The sequence below is a fragment of the Struthio camelus genome, chromosome Z (genome assembly GCF_040807025.1).
Source record: "Struthio camelus isolate bStrCam1 chromosome Z, bStrCam1.hap1, whole genome shotgun sequence".
Taxonomy (NCBI): Eukaryota; Metazoa; Chordata; class Aves; order Struthioniformes; family Struthionidae; genus Struthio; species Struthio camelus.
This window is the reverse complement of record NC_090982.1, coordinates 72,333,152-72,347,976: the sequence shown is the minus strand read 5'-3', so window position 1 is coordinate 72,347,976 and position 14,825 is coordinate 72,333,152. Positions and strand designations below refer to the sequence as shown.

Below are 14,825 nucleotides of genomic sequence, written 5' to 3'. Positions count from 1 at the left end.
ACGAGCTGCCCTCACCGAGGGGGCGGCTCGGCTGCTCTTGCCCGGCGTCAGTGCCGTGTCGCCAGCTCCACGTGTTCAAAAATCATGAGTCAGCCCTGCGCAGGCACGGGCTGGGCTTTCCGACGACGAACGAGCGAGCGAGCGGCGTATCCGTGCTAGCGTCCCGCTCCGGGTCCTCGGGGCGCACCTGAGCCACGCTTTCCTCAAAAGTCACGAAAGCCTGGAACTAGCATTTTCAAAAGGACAATATTCTCTTGTAATTGCGTCCCTGCAGGAAGAAATAGCGGGAGGTCATAGCACAGTACCAGGACAGCAGCTGCAGGTGCCTGCCTTCAAACGCATCGCTGCGCTGCACGCGTAGCGCTCTCTTCACGGGAAAGCGGCGTGCGTGGAAAAACTGCAAGCTAAACCACAGCATAAGGCAAGAAAGCCAAACAATTATTACTGCACTGTTAGGTCTACTTAGCATAACCTTCTTGGTTAAGAATAAGGCGTTTCATGTATAGTTACACAAAAACGTAACAACAAATGCTTTTCTGATTTAGTTCCTGTAGGCATGGAGGGTTTTAAAAATTTACTGAGGACGGAGGTCCACATAATGCATTTTGCTAATATTATCTCATTAACCACTAATGGTTCAATTCACAAGTCCACTCTCAATTTAATTCACGTTATCTTTTGTTCAACTTCAGTCCTGGCAGGGTATTTCTGTGTTTGGTTTGCAAACTCCAGATTACAATCTTTTCAGACCTAGGAAAAGAACTGAGGTGCCTAAAACGTGCCTCAGTTCACCCCATTGGCAATGCTTATATTTTGTCTCCCTCAGCAGTCTGGTCCATGCTCATCTTCACACCTGTTATTTGTATAGACTTGAAAGGCTTCTGTGCTGCTGGTTCAAACTCTGTTGATGACTCATGAGAGGATGCAAAAATTTCCAGGATGTATGAAACTTTGTAAAAAATCAGAATGGTACTGTCTTACATATTTTAAAAATATGGTTGTATTGTCAAGTGATGCACTTAGAAGTTATGTTAATGTCTTTAACTACTTTTTCTTACTACATTTCACTATTTTTAACTATTAATGACTAGAATAGACTGTAAAATATAGCCTAGATTTGCTATTTCCCCAAGGCACGTAGCAGATTGATTCTTGGTGAGAGTCAAAGTTGGCCAGACAGTAAAGGTAACAGTTAGAATTAATTAGGCTCACTGGCAAAGCTAAGCAACTGTTGATGAAAGTGATAACTAATAAACTAACAAATATAAACCCTGTAACTGAAATGAGAGCAAATGTAGGAGATTTTGATGAGTTTTTTTAAAAAGTCACTTGTTTCCACTTGTTTAAGCTGAACAATTGTCAAAACTAGATTTAAGCAGTACTACCAAGCTTTTAAAGATCACAAATTAGCTACTAAAATAACTAAACAAAAATATTCAGTGTTCTTGCGTTATTTAATTTCTGATTTTACAGCCTATATTGTGACCTCTGGTCACATTTATAGACTTTATTTGTAGACTTTGCATTACAGCAGCAGGAGGATTAAAAAGCTTACATTAACGTGAAAAAGGAAGCTGAGATTCTGGCTTAATTGCTGTTCTCAGTATGCTGCGGTATTAAGAAAATCATATACTGGCATCAGTTTTTAATATGTCAATCTTTCAAGAAAGCAAATCTTATTCTCTGTGGTATATGTGTATGAGGAATGCCTCAGATTGTTATTATTGAACCATACGACTTTTCACATTCGGTCATAAATGTGAATTATTTTCACTTAACAGATAACCTATATTATCTTAATTTAATGAGTGTTTTGAGAACTACTTATGGTGTAGAGTGGAGAGGGATCGCAGGGCCATCTTTTCATCACAGATGCACTACAGAAGTTGGCATTAGAGCAGTCGTGCTTGGCTAGGAGCCAAATTTCTCCTCCCAGGGTAGATATCTAAAAAAAAAAAAAACCTTCATGCAGTTAAATCCTAAAGTGCAATCCCAAATACCACGTGTCAATGCCTTTAGGGAAAACCTAAAGTTCTGCCCGAGTAACTGAAGTCCTTCAGCTCACTTCAATCCTTTGAGGACCAGCAAGCAGAAAACCTGAGACAGCCAAGCTAGCAAGACATATTCTGAGCACCCAATGATAGGACTAAAACTTTCACCAAATGCAGTTGTGGACACTTATTTTTTAAATAGCAGCTAGAGGAGTTGCCTGTCTTGCCCTACATGTGTTACCTAATAGCCTAAAACTCGACTCAGAAGTGATACCACACAGGCCTGCAGCACGTGGTGCTGAGACACCACAAACTGCAACTTTGCCACTTTGCAGAACAAAAACATGCTACACACTATGCTTTTATATGCTGCCAATGCATTTCTAATTAGGGAGAAGATGGAGGGGGCTGGCTCTAGCTTTTAAAGCAGAATCACTGGAATTAAATTGATCTCTTTCATACTGATGAGGCATGTTGTTGCACTACTCAACCGTTACCAAGCCGCAAAAATAAAGCACGCATGCCATAGCTCTAAACTGAGTATTTCTCACATATTTATTTAAAAGTACTGTAGTCTCCTGAACATCTGGCACTAGGCTACCATATGAATTATTCTCAGACTCACATTTTCACAGCCTCGTTTCACTTCTGGTCTTAATTCATCAGTTAGGAGATTGGGAACCGTGTGTGAGACTGTCGAACTGCATCAGGCAATGCATATTTCGGATTAACAGTTGCACAGATGTGAAGAAAAAGCCTTATACCTGAAACTTACGGATTGTGTGAAATATGACAACATTTAGAGGTGATGGTGTGGATAACCTAACAAGACGTCCCCTGTATACAATCTCTTTAATGTCATCTTAGTTGCGAGCGTCCTTTTTGTTTCCTTTCCCCTCAGGTATTGTATGTACCGTCCTGCATGTACCAGTTCAACACACGTACCACATGATTGCTTTATTACACAATTCAAGACACAGCAGCAGCAATAAAAAAAGATACCACCTATACGCTGTGGCGTTTGTTCAAGTGAAACCACCACGTTTAAGGAAGTACTTCTCCTCACCACTCGGTTGCCTCGACCCTTGTCTTCTTGTCCCTGTCCCCGCACACCAGCGCGATCCGGACAAGCAGAGGGACGGAGGCGACAGCGGCCGCCTGCTGCCAGCGCGGGGGCCCGCAACACCTGGCGGCTCTCTAACAGCCGCGACAACTTCAACCGTCGCGACACCTCCGCCTCCAGCTCCGGCCCTCGGGAAACCCCACGCCAGACTTCCCCCGCAGAGCCGCCGCAAGGACAGCGCCCAGACACCCCGCACCGCACCGCACCGCACCGGCAGCCGGTAACGACCACCCGCCCCCGCCCCTCCCCCTTCGCGCGGGCGCCTGAGCCGCGCGCGCCCGCCCCACGCAGGCCCCACGTGACGCGCAGGCCCCACGTGACGCGCCGCCCCCTCCCCCGCCGCCCCCTTCCTAAGCGGGGAGGGGGCGGGGGCAGCCTCCCGGCCGTGCGTCACCCGCTCTCCTCGACCTCCGCCTTCCCCTCACTGTTTCCGGGTGGAGGGGAGGAGAGTCGCCGCGCCCCGCCCCCGCCGAGGCCGCCCCGCCCCCGCCGGGGCCGCCCCGCCCCCACGCCGCGCCCCGCCCCCACGCCGCGCCGGCTCGCCCCAAGGTCGGTCAGTGCCGCGGCGGGGCCGGCGGCGGTGGCGGGTTGTGCGGGGGGCGACCCGCCTGCCGGAGGTTGCGGGGGGCATCCGGGGCGGCGCCCTCGCGTTCCTCTCGCTGCCGGGGCGGCGGCCGTTGGTGCGAGGGGAGCGTTGCGGTGGCGGGTGCCGGCAGCGCCGGGCCCTCGCGGGGGAGCAGCGGGGAGGAAGGATCGGTGGAGGAAGCGGGTGACGGGGAAGGGGGGTCGCTGAAGAGCGGGGCGGGCGGCGTCCGCCGGCCTGGAGGGGTTGCGGCGGGTCGGCGCGGCGCTGGCAGAGGGCGAGCGGCCTGCCCAAGGTCAGCCAGGGGCCGCGGGCTATAAATAGCGGCGGGAGGGAAACGGGGCCGCCGTGAGCCGCGGGGACGGGCGGGCGGGCGGGCGGACGCGAGGCTGCTCCGTCAGTGGCGGCGGCGGGATTTCGGGGAAGGGCACCTTTCCCGGCCTGAGCGCTGCTCACCTGCCCTTCTGCAGGCTGTCCCGCTCTGGATAAGTCCTTCAGGAGCTCCAGCTGGAGCTCGGATCGTTTGCCTTCCAACACAGGAAACCTTGCTCTTATCAAGCTTGCATGGCATGCTATCTCAGGAAAAGAAGAATAAATCCAACCTGTTGCATGGCGTTTTGTTAACTTTAGCTTTCGGGTTATTTGGTGGCCTTTTTTTTTTTTCTTTTGTTTTGCCAGTAGTCTCTGCAGGCTTTCAGTGCTGGTTTTGGCATGTTCTGGGGGAAATGCATTAATTTTAGCAAAAACTTTACAAAATGCTGCTAGGCAAATAGCTGTTTTCTGCAAATATTTTTAGTTGTGGCAAGGAAAATCCAGTCTTAAGTCACAGAAATATCAATCCATAAATCAGCTTGTAACGTTAGTGCTCTCATGGGCTTGTTGATTTAGTTTTGGTGTTTACTCAGGACTTGATGTGGAAAAGTGGACTTTGTTTTCTAGTTGGAAAGAAAAGGGTGGGAGAAATGATCATCTTGTGGCTAGCGCCAACTAGACTTAAGCTGCTGAGTTTCCGTACCTCCTTGTATCATTAATATTTCTTGTTTTGTTTCTTACGTGAGTAGCAGGCTGCAGTAGGGATTCCATTGGTGGCAAGAAGTCTGCTGTGAGGTCTGGGTGACATGGCGAGCCTTCTGCGTATTGCTGTTAGTGGGTGCTCAACTCCCATCTTTGGCAATGTGTTACCACCAAAGGTGTGTTCTGCGAAGATGCCACGTTTCCGAATGTTTCGAACCCACCAAATACTGTGGTCTCAAGCACCTCTAAAGCCAGGTAAATTGACTAAACTATCATAAATAATTCTTTCATTTCACGCTATTAAAGTTTTGAGTGGGATCCTGAAATAGTTTTTTTTTTTTCTTTTAGATATGTGTTGGTACAGAAAAGATTTAAAATAAAAAGAACACCTTTAAATCGTGTCAGTAGCTGATCTTAGTTAATCAGCTGCAGTACAGTTATACACTGGTTTTACAGGGCTTATGCAGAAGGAGTTTGTGTTCTCTATGAATACTTTGGGTCCAAATAGTCTTCAGGGTCAGAGCTCCTGCTGACAGTTAATCTTGCTTGAAGGGAATATTTAAACAAATGCCTTTCTCAGGTAAAGGCCCTGGTTTCCTAAGAGTTTTGCTAGCACAACTGTTTGTGTACCTATGGCAAAAACACATCCCTCACAAGAAGAGCATCTGCCAGCATGACTGTGTGTAAATTAATTATGTCATCTAAAAAGTTCTTGACTTTGTTCAGAGAACTCTTTTTTTTTTTTTTTTTTATGTTGTGCCATCTTGCAGCTCTGAGCTGGATCTTCAGTTGTAGGGGTTGTTGGTATATTTGTACTGATTATGTCTTAATAAAGATAATGGGCAGATTCAGGTGTTTTCAAGAAAGTGTATGTGAGGGGGTGGGGGATGGAACTTCTTTGGTTCCAGCCTATGGTGAGAGCCTGCTGTTATGAAAGTCAGAGCTGATGGTGTTTTTTTTTTTTTTTCTTCCTCTCTCTTTGCTCTGTTCTATCTGTCCTATACTGTGTATAGCCTGACAATTTAGAGGACTGGAGAACATGTAAAAGTACTTTAATGCTTTTTTTTGCCCGTTATCTTGCATGGGTCAGGTCTCCCTGAAGGAATTTAGATGCTTCAGTGCTGATTTTGGTTTTCTGGGTCTGGGACAGATTAATATGCGTGTGAAGAGTTAGTCTGATTGTACGGTGATGTTCAGTTCTTCTAGTGCAACATCCACTGTGCGTGTGTAGATCTTTTGGAAGACCTTGGAAAGTAGCGCTGTTTATGAACAGAAACATCTGACTGTGAAAAAAACAGGACATGATATTAGACCACATAGCTCAGCCAAGCCTTTGTTACAGGGTATTTACATGGGCTGGTGGATCTTGAGGTCCTTTCAAATTGGTGACCCAAAGTTTTGGGCTTCTGAAGAAATGTGGAGAGAGGAGTTTCTTTATTCTCAGGACTCCCGAAAATCAGTATTGATGGCTTTGTGGTGAAACCTTAATTTCTTTGCTCTGACAGACAACCCAGGGATCTAGGGCCTGTCAGAACTGATCAGATCATGTTTTTGTCATCCCTTGAATTTGTGACGTTCCAAATCTTGTGACATTGCACATTTTTTTCCATATTCACTAGCTGAATGAGAGAGACATTGACGTTTTACCTTGATGTGTCAAATTGTTCTTGATTGGGGTCTTTAACTCAGGACATTGGAAACTAGGTTCAAAGTTCTCTCTCAGATGTCACAGGTAATTGCCCTTGCTGTTTGGGTATGGAGTCAGTCTTTCTGTTTGACACAGGTCTGTTTGACACAGATCACAAATTTGATCCTGAAACTGAAAGATGTCTTCAGTTCTAACAAAATAAGTGTGTTCACGTACACGCTTTTTTTTAATGAATAAGTTTTCAAAAAAGTTTCCGTGAGGAGGGAGAACTCTGACTGGTGTTACATATTCAAGCATTCGGTGCTGTCCCCTTCAGATTTTTCATGTGAAAGCCTTTATTGAGGGAAAGCAGTATTTATAGTCATGCAGGACAATTATTTAATGTTGAGAATTATAAAGTTTCATTAAGGCTCTTGGTTGATAATTAAGCTGTCCTTTTGGCTCACTTTGGTAACATGAGATTTGTCACTTGCTGGAGGACAAATCAAGGGTAAAAACAGTAATTGAGAGACATTTGAGTAGCAGTGCTGTTGTCTACACATACTCTTTTACGAACTTCTGAATCACAAGTCAACAGCATTTAAATTGACTATATTTTATTCTTTCTTTTAGAAATTATATTTGAATATAGTGACACTTGGTAAAATCACTGTAACATTATTCAGAAAAATAAGCTTCTTGAAAAGTGTAGTGTCCCTGTAATTCTTCTCAAGCCTATAGCTATTACTTGTCCTCTCTCAGATTAGCCTTCATGTTGTCCAGCGTATGTTATACATAGGAATAACAGCTGCCTGGGTAGTAATGAATACATTTGTATTTAGTTGAAAAGTAAACTAGGAGGATGGATGCTTTCCTGTCGCTATTTGTCTTGCTGCCCTCTTCTTTGCTTCTTAGAAACAGGAATTTTTATACAGGAATAAACAACTATTGCAGTGTTGCATCTCAATCGGTGGCCAGTACCAGATGCTTCAGAAATAAATGCAAAACTTCCCCAAGCCTTGGTAATAGATTTTTACATAGTGACCGATTCTGACTTTTCTAATGTGCTTCCAGTTGGTTTGTATCCTACAGCATTTTGACTTTTACCCCTCTCCATTTTAGGATTTTTAATATCGTTTAGAATAAAAAGCTTTCATTTTAAAAACTCCTGTTTTTCCCCCCCCGCCCCTAAATCTTGCAAGACTTGTAAATCCATAATATTTTACTTTCAATTCTCCAGATGAGCTGTACATTGTTTATAAAGTATAAACATTGTCTTATAGTTTTTTCTTATTTCTCCTTACTTGTGTAAGAAGAGAGATAAGGTGTGTGTGTTTAATCTTCTATGCCATTTTTTTTCTTGCCTACCTACATCATATCGCTGTTCTTCAGAGCACATCCTCATCTTACTTCAGAACAGGTGAGATGGTTCATTTAAAGCTGATTTTAGAATATCTTAGCAATTGGGTAAATTCTGTATCCAGTTTTCCCCATCCCAGAAATTGTAGCATATAGTCAAAACTTCTATCTGTTTCCTCTTAGTCAGTCTCTAACATTTGTTGACACTGTTTTCTACAGGCCACCTCCTGAAATCAGATTAACTAGGTAAAAAGGTGTATTTTTCTGTATTACTCTATATACAATGTTCTGAGTTTTCTTGGTGATTTTGATTTAGGATCTTCCTTAAATATTTGATTTATAGATAGAAGTTAAAAGGAGAAGAAAGTGTATATAGCTGTTTTTTTTTTTTTTTGAAGCTTGGCGATCTTAGGTTACCTACTTTTTTTGTTGTTTTCTTTGAGTCTGAGACGGTATTTTGCTATCTCCTCATTGAACAGTGGAGATTATGTTGAAGGGGGAGAAAGCATAGTCATAAGAGTGGCATATTTACAAATACAGTATTCTCATCCTTTCTTTCTGAACTGTAATTTATGTATGTTTGCTGTTGAGATTCTAAGGCTTGTGAAATTTAGTGATTCTAGTTTTGTGATAGTGGTGAGTTCTTTCTCACACTGACTCTTTGCATCAAAAAGGTTTTGTATTGTTCATTCAGTTAAGAGATATACATTCAAAGTCTTTATGTGACTCAAAAACATGCCCAAGGCATGTGTAACTTGATTTTTTTTTTTTCCGAAAGTGTTCTTGTTGTCATAAAACACTAACTTATTAAAACATAACCAAAGCGGCTCTTTAAGAGGTTAGCTGACATAGGAGGGTTAGAACTTGGAAACTGCACCCCTTGCTCAGTTTTAAACCCGTGACAAGGATAGGAGAGGTGCTTTTTCTAGGGGGGGGAAAAAAAAATAGCGGCAAAGTCCTAAGTTTATAATTCTGGGTTTGAATCTTTCAAGACTAATGCCTCTAGATGAAACTGCTGAATTCAACAAACTGTGAATTAAACTAACTGTGTTCTGTTCTGTTAATACCGTAGCTTCCTTCAAACATAGGTCTTCCATCATATCCTGTCCTGAACTTTATGTAGATCTCTGCAGTGTTAGACATCTTCTCCTTTTTGATGCTGAATGATGTAATAGCTGAGGGTGCTCTGCTTAAAAAATGTTCTATACCTGGCTCTACCTAAAGGCTGGCAAACAGATTTCAGTTTGTTTCACTGTTTGCTTGAGTTTTGGTTGCTAGAAAGTCAGTAGTGGGGCAGAGGAGAAAAGAGGATGTGAGAGGAATGAGACTTGTTGAATGTCTTTGATTTCCCAAAGCATTGGAGGAGGGCATAGTCCTCTTTATTGGTCTCTAACCATTCCGCTTACTAGAGAAACAAATGCTTTTGTCTGAAAAAGCTTTACGTATTTTTTACTGCAAGCCACATCTACAGTGTGAACGAGGAAAATGAGGAAACACATTTGGCGCATAGTGCATCTTCTGTCCCATCCCTCCCATTTATTTGCCCTTCTGCTTTGCTCTTCCATGCAAAAGCAAGTGGACAAAGAAGAAAATGGAAGCAACAGTTGTCGTTTGAGCTTGGGCCTTAGGAGCTCTAAAATTTCTATTTGAAAAATGTATGAGCTTTAATCAATTGTTTGTGTGTCTCTAAATTTGCAGTCATCCTTCTAGTCCCTGTATGCTATAACTTATTCCTTCCTTCCTCTGTGCATTGTAAAAATTTGAAAAGGTGAAAGAGAAGATAGCACTCCATTTTTATTTTCTTGGAGCTTTTTGGAAAGTTTTCTGTTTTCTACCTCCTTTCCCAAATCATGATTCATTTCTAACAAGAAATTTCTATCTGTTAGGTTTCATTTCTGCTTTTAAAAAGCAAGAGTTTTCATATTTTCACTGAGTTAATTTAGCAAAAATTAGAAGCAGACTTCATTGCGTAGTACTTAAAAGATGAGGGGCAAGTTCTCTTCTGAATGGCAAGAGTATTAGTATGAATGGTGCCAGCAGTTACCATAGCTTTTGTGGTGCTGCAATAGTTATGCCTTAAGTTGCACAGTGATGTTTGAATGTGGTGTATGCCAATGAAGCAAATCTTTACAAAGCATGCTGTTACCTCTGTAGTTCTTTTATTTGAGATGCACATTCTGTTCCTTTAAACATATTTTTTGAAATTGGTTTTACCTAGTAATCTAAAGATTTTCAGATGTTCTCTAATATGTGGAATATTTAAAAAAACTTCTTCTGTCTCAAAATTATTTATTATGATTTTTCTCTGTAAAACTAAACTGGATCAAGATAAAATCAAAAAAGGAAGAGTAGAAATAATTAGAAGTAATGCACTTCTCTGTCTGGTGAACAGACCATCTGTTGTCTTGTTGGATATGCTCAGTCGCAGTTCTTAGCAACTGTATGTTATATTTTCAGAACACTGTGAGGTGATGGCATATCGTGAGAACTGTTACTCTAAAACATATTCAGATCTTCAACTTTAAGCACCTGTTAGTCCTAGTTTCGTTTCATAGTTGTAAGGATTTTAAATCTAAAATATGTTGAAATAATTCCCTTCCTCAAAATTCTCACAGTAAGGTACGTTTAGGTTTTGCTTGCTTCTGTCTTAAAAAAAAAAAAAAAAAAAAAAAATTAAACAACCACCTTCCCCCCCCCCCCCCCTTTTTTTTTTAAGCTTGGCGTTTAATATGAGTGACTTCTCAGGCTGCTTAAGTTCTGTTCATAGCAGTGCAGTATATGTGGTGTAGGCCTCTCATGTATAAATGTCACAATGCAAATTTATATTTTGGAGAGGAATCAGTGGAAGCTGTTGCAGAGCTGGGCTTGCATGCTGAATTCCTTGTAGTTTTGTGTAATTGAAGCAACATGGTAATTTGATATATGATTATAGAAAGGCCTGAGACCGTGTATGTATAAATAATACATCAAAACACTTGATTGGATCAGAGAAATTCAGCTATCAAATGTTAGACTCAAGGCCCTCAAATTGCACGTAATCAGAGGCTTGTAATTTGAAACTTTAAGCTAAAACTGAAATTGCAGCTTCTGCAAGTTTCCCGGCATTGTTTAGTAGAACTTGGAACACCTTAAAACAGGGAGATAAACTTGAAGAGAAGTATAATTGAATGAACTAGTAGACAGTCAGATATTTGATTATTCAAGTACTCCTAAATTCAAGATGTTAACTTCTGTAGCAACTGTCCAAGCATCTCACCAATGTAAGTTGTGCCTTTCAGCATGCTTTTTCTGTGGAGTGAAAGTTATGCTCGTTAACAGCAAGCTGAGACAACTGTTACATAATCTTGATAGGCGTTCAAAACTAACGTTCGTTTAAAATGCATTTCAACTACTCAAACTCATTTGCTTCTTCAAAGAATATGATATCCCTAGAATAGCATAACTGGTTGTATAAACTGGGATGAGTATGAACTGCACCAGACGCTTGTTAGTGCTTGTGTGATGACTGCACTGACCTGTTCATATCTAAGGGAAGAGGGTTGTCTGGAAAGATGGTGTAATTTAAAGAAATGTAAAATACACTGCTGGAAAGTGTAGTTCTGCTTCCTCTTTCCTGAGGAGGGAAAATTACTAAATGTGACCTGTCTGAATGTCTCTGTGCAGCGCTGAAGAGTGCCATTAGTATCGATTCAGTAGTCCTCAAGGTCTTTGATGCAACTAATGCTGTCTTATGTGTTACTCTTACAGGAATTCCTTATAAACAGCTGACTGTAGGTGTCCCCAAGGAGATATTTCAAAATGAGAAGAGGGTGGCTTTATCACCGGCTGGAGTTCAAGCCTTGGTTAAGCAAGGCTTCAATGTTATAGTGGAATCTGGTGCTGGAGAAGCTTCCAAATTTTCAGATGACCATTACAGAGAAGTAGGAGCAAAGATCCAGGGGACCAAGGAAGTACTGGCTTCGGATTTAGTTGTTAAAGTAATTTCTTTATTTTTTCTGTTGCATTTTTTTCAGAGTAATGTATAGCTCAAAGATTTCTGATAGTTTCCTGAAAGTTCATTAAACAAGCTCCTCTAAATTTATGCTTTCTAGTCTAAGTTCTGATTTAATTTTAGTCTTTTTTAATATAGCTCAGGTGTGGGCCTAGACTAATAAAGTAGTATATAGGATTATTTCTGTAAATAGCAGCACTGAAGAATTTAAGGACAACTTCTTAGCAAGTTTTTCACTGCTGTGGAGTAATTGTGTTTTCTAGAGCAAGGTAAACTTCTGTTCAGAACACTAATCAGAAAAGATCCCCATTCTAAGAAACTTCTTCTCCAAGACTGGTAACATCCAACTCCAGGTTACTCTCTCAGAAGAGTTACTTTGGAGTTTTGAAGGTTTCTAACTCTCCTTGTCTGGATATCCAGCACACAGGAACTGAGTGTGTGTGTGTGTGTGTGTACAGCAGTTGTAGCTGATCTGGGAAGGCTGCTAAAAGTAAAGTTGAGAGGTGTTAGGTTGCACAGAATCTGGAAGCAAGACGACCTTGAACTTGGTGTTGCAGCTTTCTTTGAATGTTTTGTGTGAAGTTATCCTGTCAAGGTTGAATGCAAGAGCATTTCTGTGAGTTAGTTTGTGAACAACCTAAACAAGTAGGTTTCTTATTTATAAAGAAAGTGAATGATTTAAAAGAAGTCATTAAAAAGCAAGACTGGTATTTGCTATACCTCATGCTTGAAATTCTTTATATGTAATGGTACATTGCAAACTTACTAGTAATTTTTTTCATGTACAGCTTGTCACATCTGTTCATTAATCTTTTTGACTGAAAATGACTAGTTTTGAGACAGCTGTCTGTTTTAAAAGCCAGTAATTGCCTGCTAGAAGCCATGACATCTTTCTGAGCATGTGTGCTATTACTGCTCTGTCACCCATCTACCTAGAGCTACCTCTAGTCTGTGAGCTATAGCTGAAAAGTTATTGAGCTTAGTTGTACAGCCAGCCTTTAATATACTTCCTTCCTCTTTGTGGTTAGGAAAGGACAGACTGCAAATTGGGAGAAAAAGTGGGGCATGCACTAGTTTACTTCTGCTGATTAACTTGGAAACTTCTCTCTTTCTTCAGGTGAGGGCTCCAATATATAACCCTGCACTAGGTGTGCATGAGGCAGATCTTTTTAAGACAGCTGCTACCCTGATTAGTTTTATCTATCCAGCTCAAAATCCAGACCTCCTGAATAAACTTGCAGAAAAAAAAACTACCGTCTTGGCCATGGATCAGGTTCCACGGGTCACCATTGCTCAGGGATATGATGCACTTAGCTCCATGGCCAACATTGCTGGGTATGAAATTTTGTTTCTTCTTGAGTAAATATATAAGCGACATTTTGCTATTAGGTGTATTTAAGACAGTTCTGTGCCTTTGTTCATACAGCTGTTTGAAGCAGGATGAACCTGCTGGAGGTGCCTAACAACTTTAACTTGCTCAAATCAGAGCAGGTTTTAAAAAAGAGTTGAGGAGAATTCTTTCAGTTCCTGTACTGGTTTGTCTAGTACCTCTTTACTCTGGACTAGTTTAAAGCTGTGTTTAAGACAGCTTGAACGCAGAGTGTCTGTCACTAAAATCTAGTGTTGTTGGGAACTAGCTAATGAAAAGAGTGCTCGTTATTAGTGCAATGGCCATGGCAGGTGCAAACAAAGACCAAATGCTCTCCAATATCTTCATGTTTTGTGCCTGGCATTGTAGACTTTAGGTGTTTGTTGTCAAGCTGGCTTCAATTTTATTTGTTTATTAATTTTATTTTTTTAACTTCATACATAGATGAAGTATGCCTATAAGGCGTATTAAGCCTTGTCCTAGGAGAAGACTGCTGAACTGTTTTGTTGACACCACAAACATGTAATGGTTTGGTTCCTTCTCTTAAGTTTTCATTCTGTATATTTTTACTGGAATACCGTAGGATTTCTTAATTGTTTAAAGGTATAAAGTCTATGAGCTGTATTCCAAATAAGCACTAATTTTAGGGCAAACAGACCTAGATATATCTCTGCTAGACGTGGGGGAAAAAGGGTAGAATGGAACTGTTGAACTATGACAGTGTTAGTAAAAATACAAGAAAACGTGCACTGTTAAGAAAAGCTGCAATTCCACAATAATCTGCGTTTTCAACTCAGTGTCCAGCTGTCCGTTCTAGGGTGGCTACAAAAGCAGATGGGGCAATAGAGGTAGAAAGGTTAAGCAGCTTGTCCTATGCCATACAGCTTTGCAAAGCTAGGATGAGAGTATCTTATTCTGAGGTTGTTTGCTTGCCTAAATGCTTACTGCATTACTACTTGCTGCAAAATTACTCTGGGTTTTGTAGTTGTTCATATGTGATTTCTTCCTTAACAAGCCTTGGGTTACAGTCTTTGAAGGTCGTTTCAAAGATGACAAAGTTAACTTTTGTCAAGTTATGTGTTTATTATGCATTCAATATTCTACTTGAGAGAGCGAGTAGTTATGGGCATCCAGCATACTGCTGTCTGTGAATTCTCTCTAAAAATGCATTCCATCGTAAAAAAATGTAGTGATAAATATGAGCAAAGGCATAGAGAGTATTAAACTTGTGCTCAAGAGTGAAATATTAAACTTGTTTCATCCCATGTATGCTTTGGTTCAGAGTATTCTTCTGATTGCTGTCGATGGATGACATTGAGCTGTGCCTGAGAAAATACTGAAATGTGTTCTTGTCTTCCTTACTTGACAGTTACAAGGCTGTTGTATTGGCAGCAAATCACTTTGGTCGATTTTTCACGGGTCAGATCACAGCTGCTGGTAAAGTTCCTCCAGCCAAGGTATGTACAATGAAACAAGCAGAATAGGTCATTTCCTGAGCGCAGCTAACCACTCCTGAAACTGCTTCTGTTAAAAGCTTTTTCCTCGTTTGGGCTTGGTAATTTTTGCTTGCTACCTTTAGTCCTTCTCTTGGGAAGAGTAGAATAATTTGAGGTTTATTTTTAAACTTCAGACTAGCTATGTATGGTTGGATGAGGACAGGTTGTGAAGCACCTAAAGAAAGGTCAGAGATGCTAAGAGTTCTGGTGTGTTGGAGGCTGTGATGGAAGGGTATTGCCTGACTGGAATTGCAGGTGAATTGGGATGGAAG

At 41.4% G+C, this 14,825-nt stretch overlaps 1 protein-coding gene and 1 long non-coding RNA gene across 10 annotated transcripts in view; one reads left to right on the top strand and one right to left on the bottom strand.

Annotated features, from left to right (window-relative positions):
* Nucleotides 1-15: 15 nt before the first annotated feature.
* LOC138064364 (uncharacterized) lies at nt 16-3,353 on the bottom strand. Its single transcript, XR_011137609.1, has 3 exons — nt 3,058-3,353; nt 1,825-1,945; nt 16-268 (listed from the first exon to the last, which is right to left on the bottom strand). It is a non-coding gene; the product is annotated as an uncharacterized lncRNA (long non-coding RNA).
* The window catches only part of LOC104140563 (NAD(P) transhydrogenase, mitochondrial), a 46,478-nt gene continuing 34,631 nt past the window's right edge, over nt 2,979-14,825 (top strand). The window contains exons 1-5 of one of the 9 annotated variants that reach the window (XM_068926465.1): nt 2,979-3,334; nt 4,759-4,966; nt 11,445-11,674; nt 12,806-13,023; nt 14,427-14,514. In XM_068926465.1, the coding sequence (XP_068782566.1) occupies nt 4,816-4,966; nt 11,445-11,674; nt 12,806-13,023; nt 14,427-14,514 (687 nt within the window). In that variant the 5' untranslated portion in view covers nt 2,979-3,334; nt 4,759-4,815. Of the gene's footprint in view, nt 3,335-3,593; nt 3,993-4,649; nt 4,967-11,444; nt 11,675-12,805; nt 13,024-13,493; nt 13,580-14,426; nt 14,515-14,825 lie in introns of those variants that run through there. The other 8 variants (XM_068926461.1, XM_068926467.1, XM_068926462.1 and 5 more) reach the window with 8 other exon arrangements.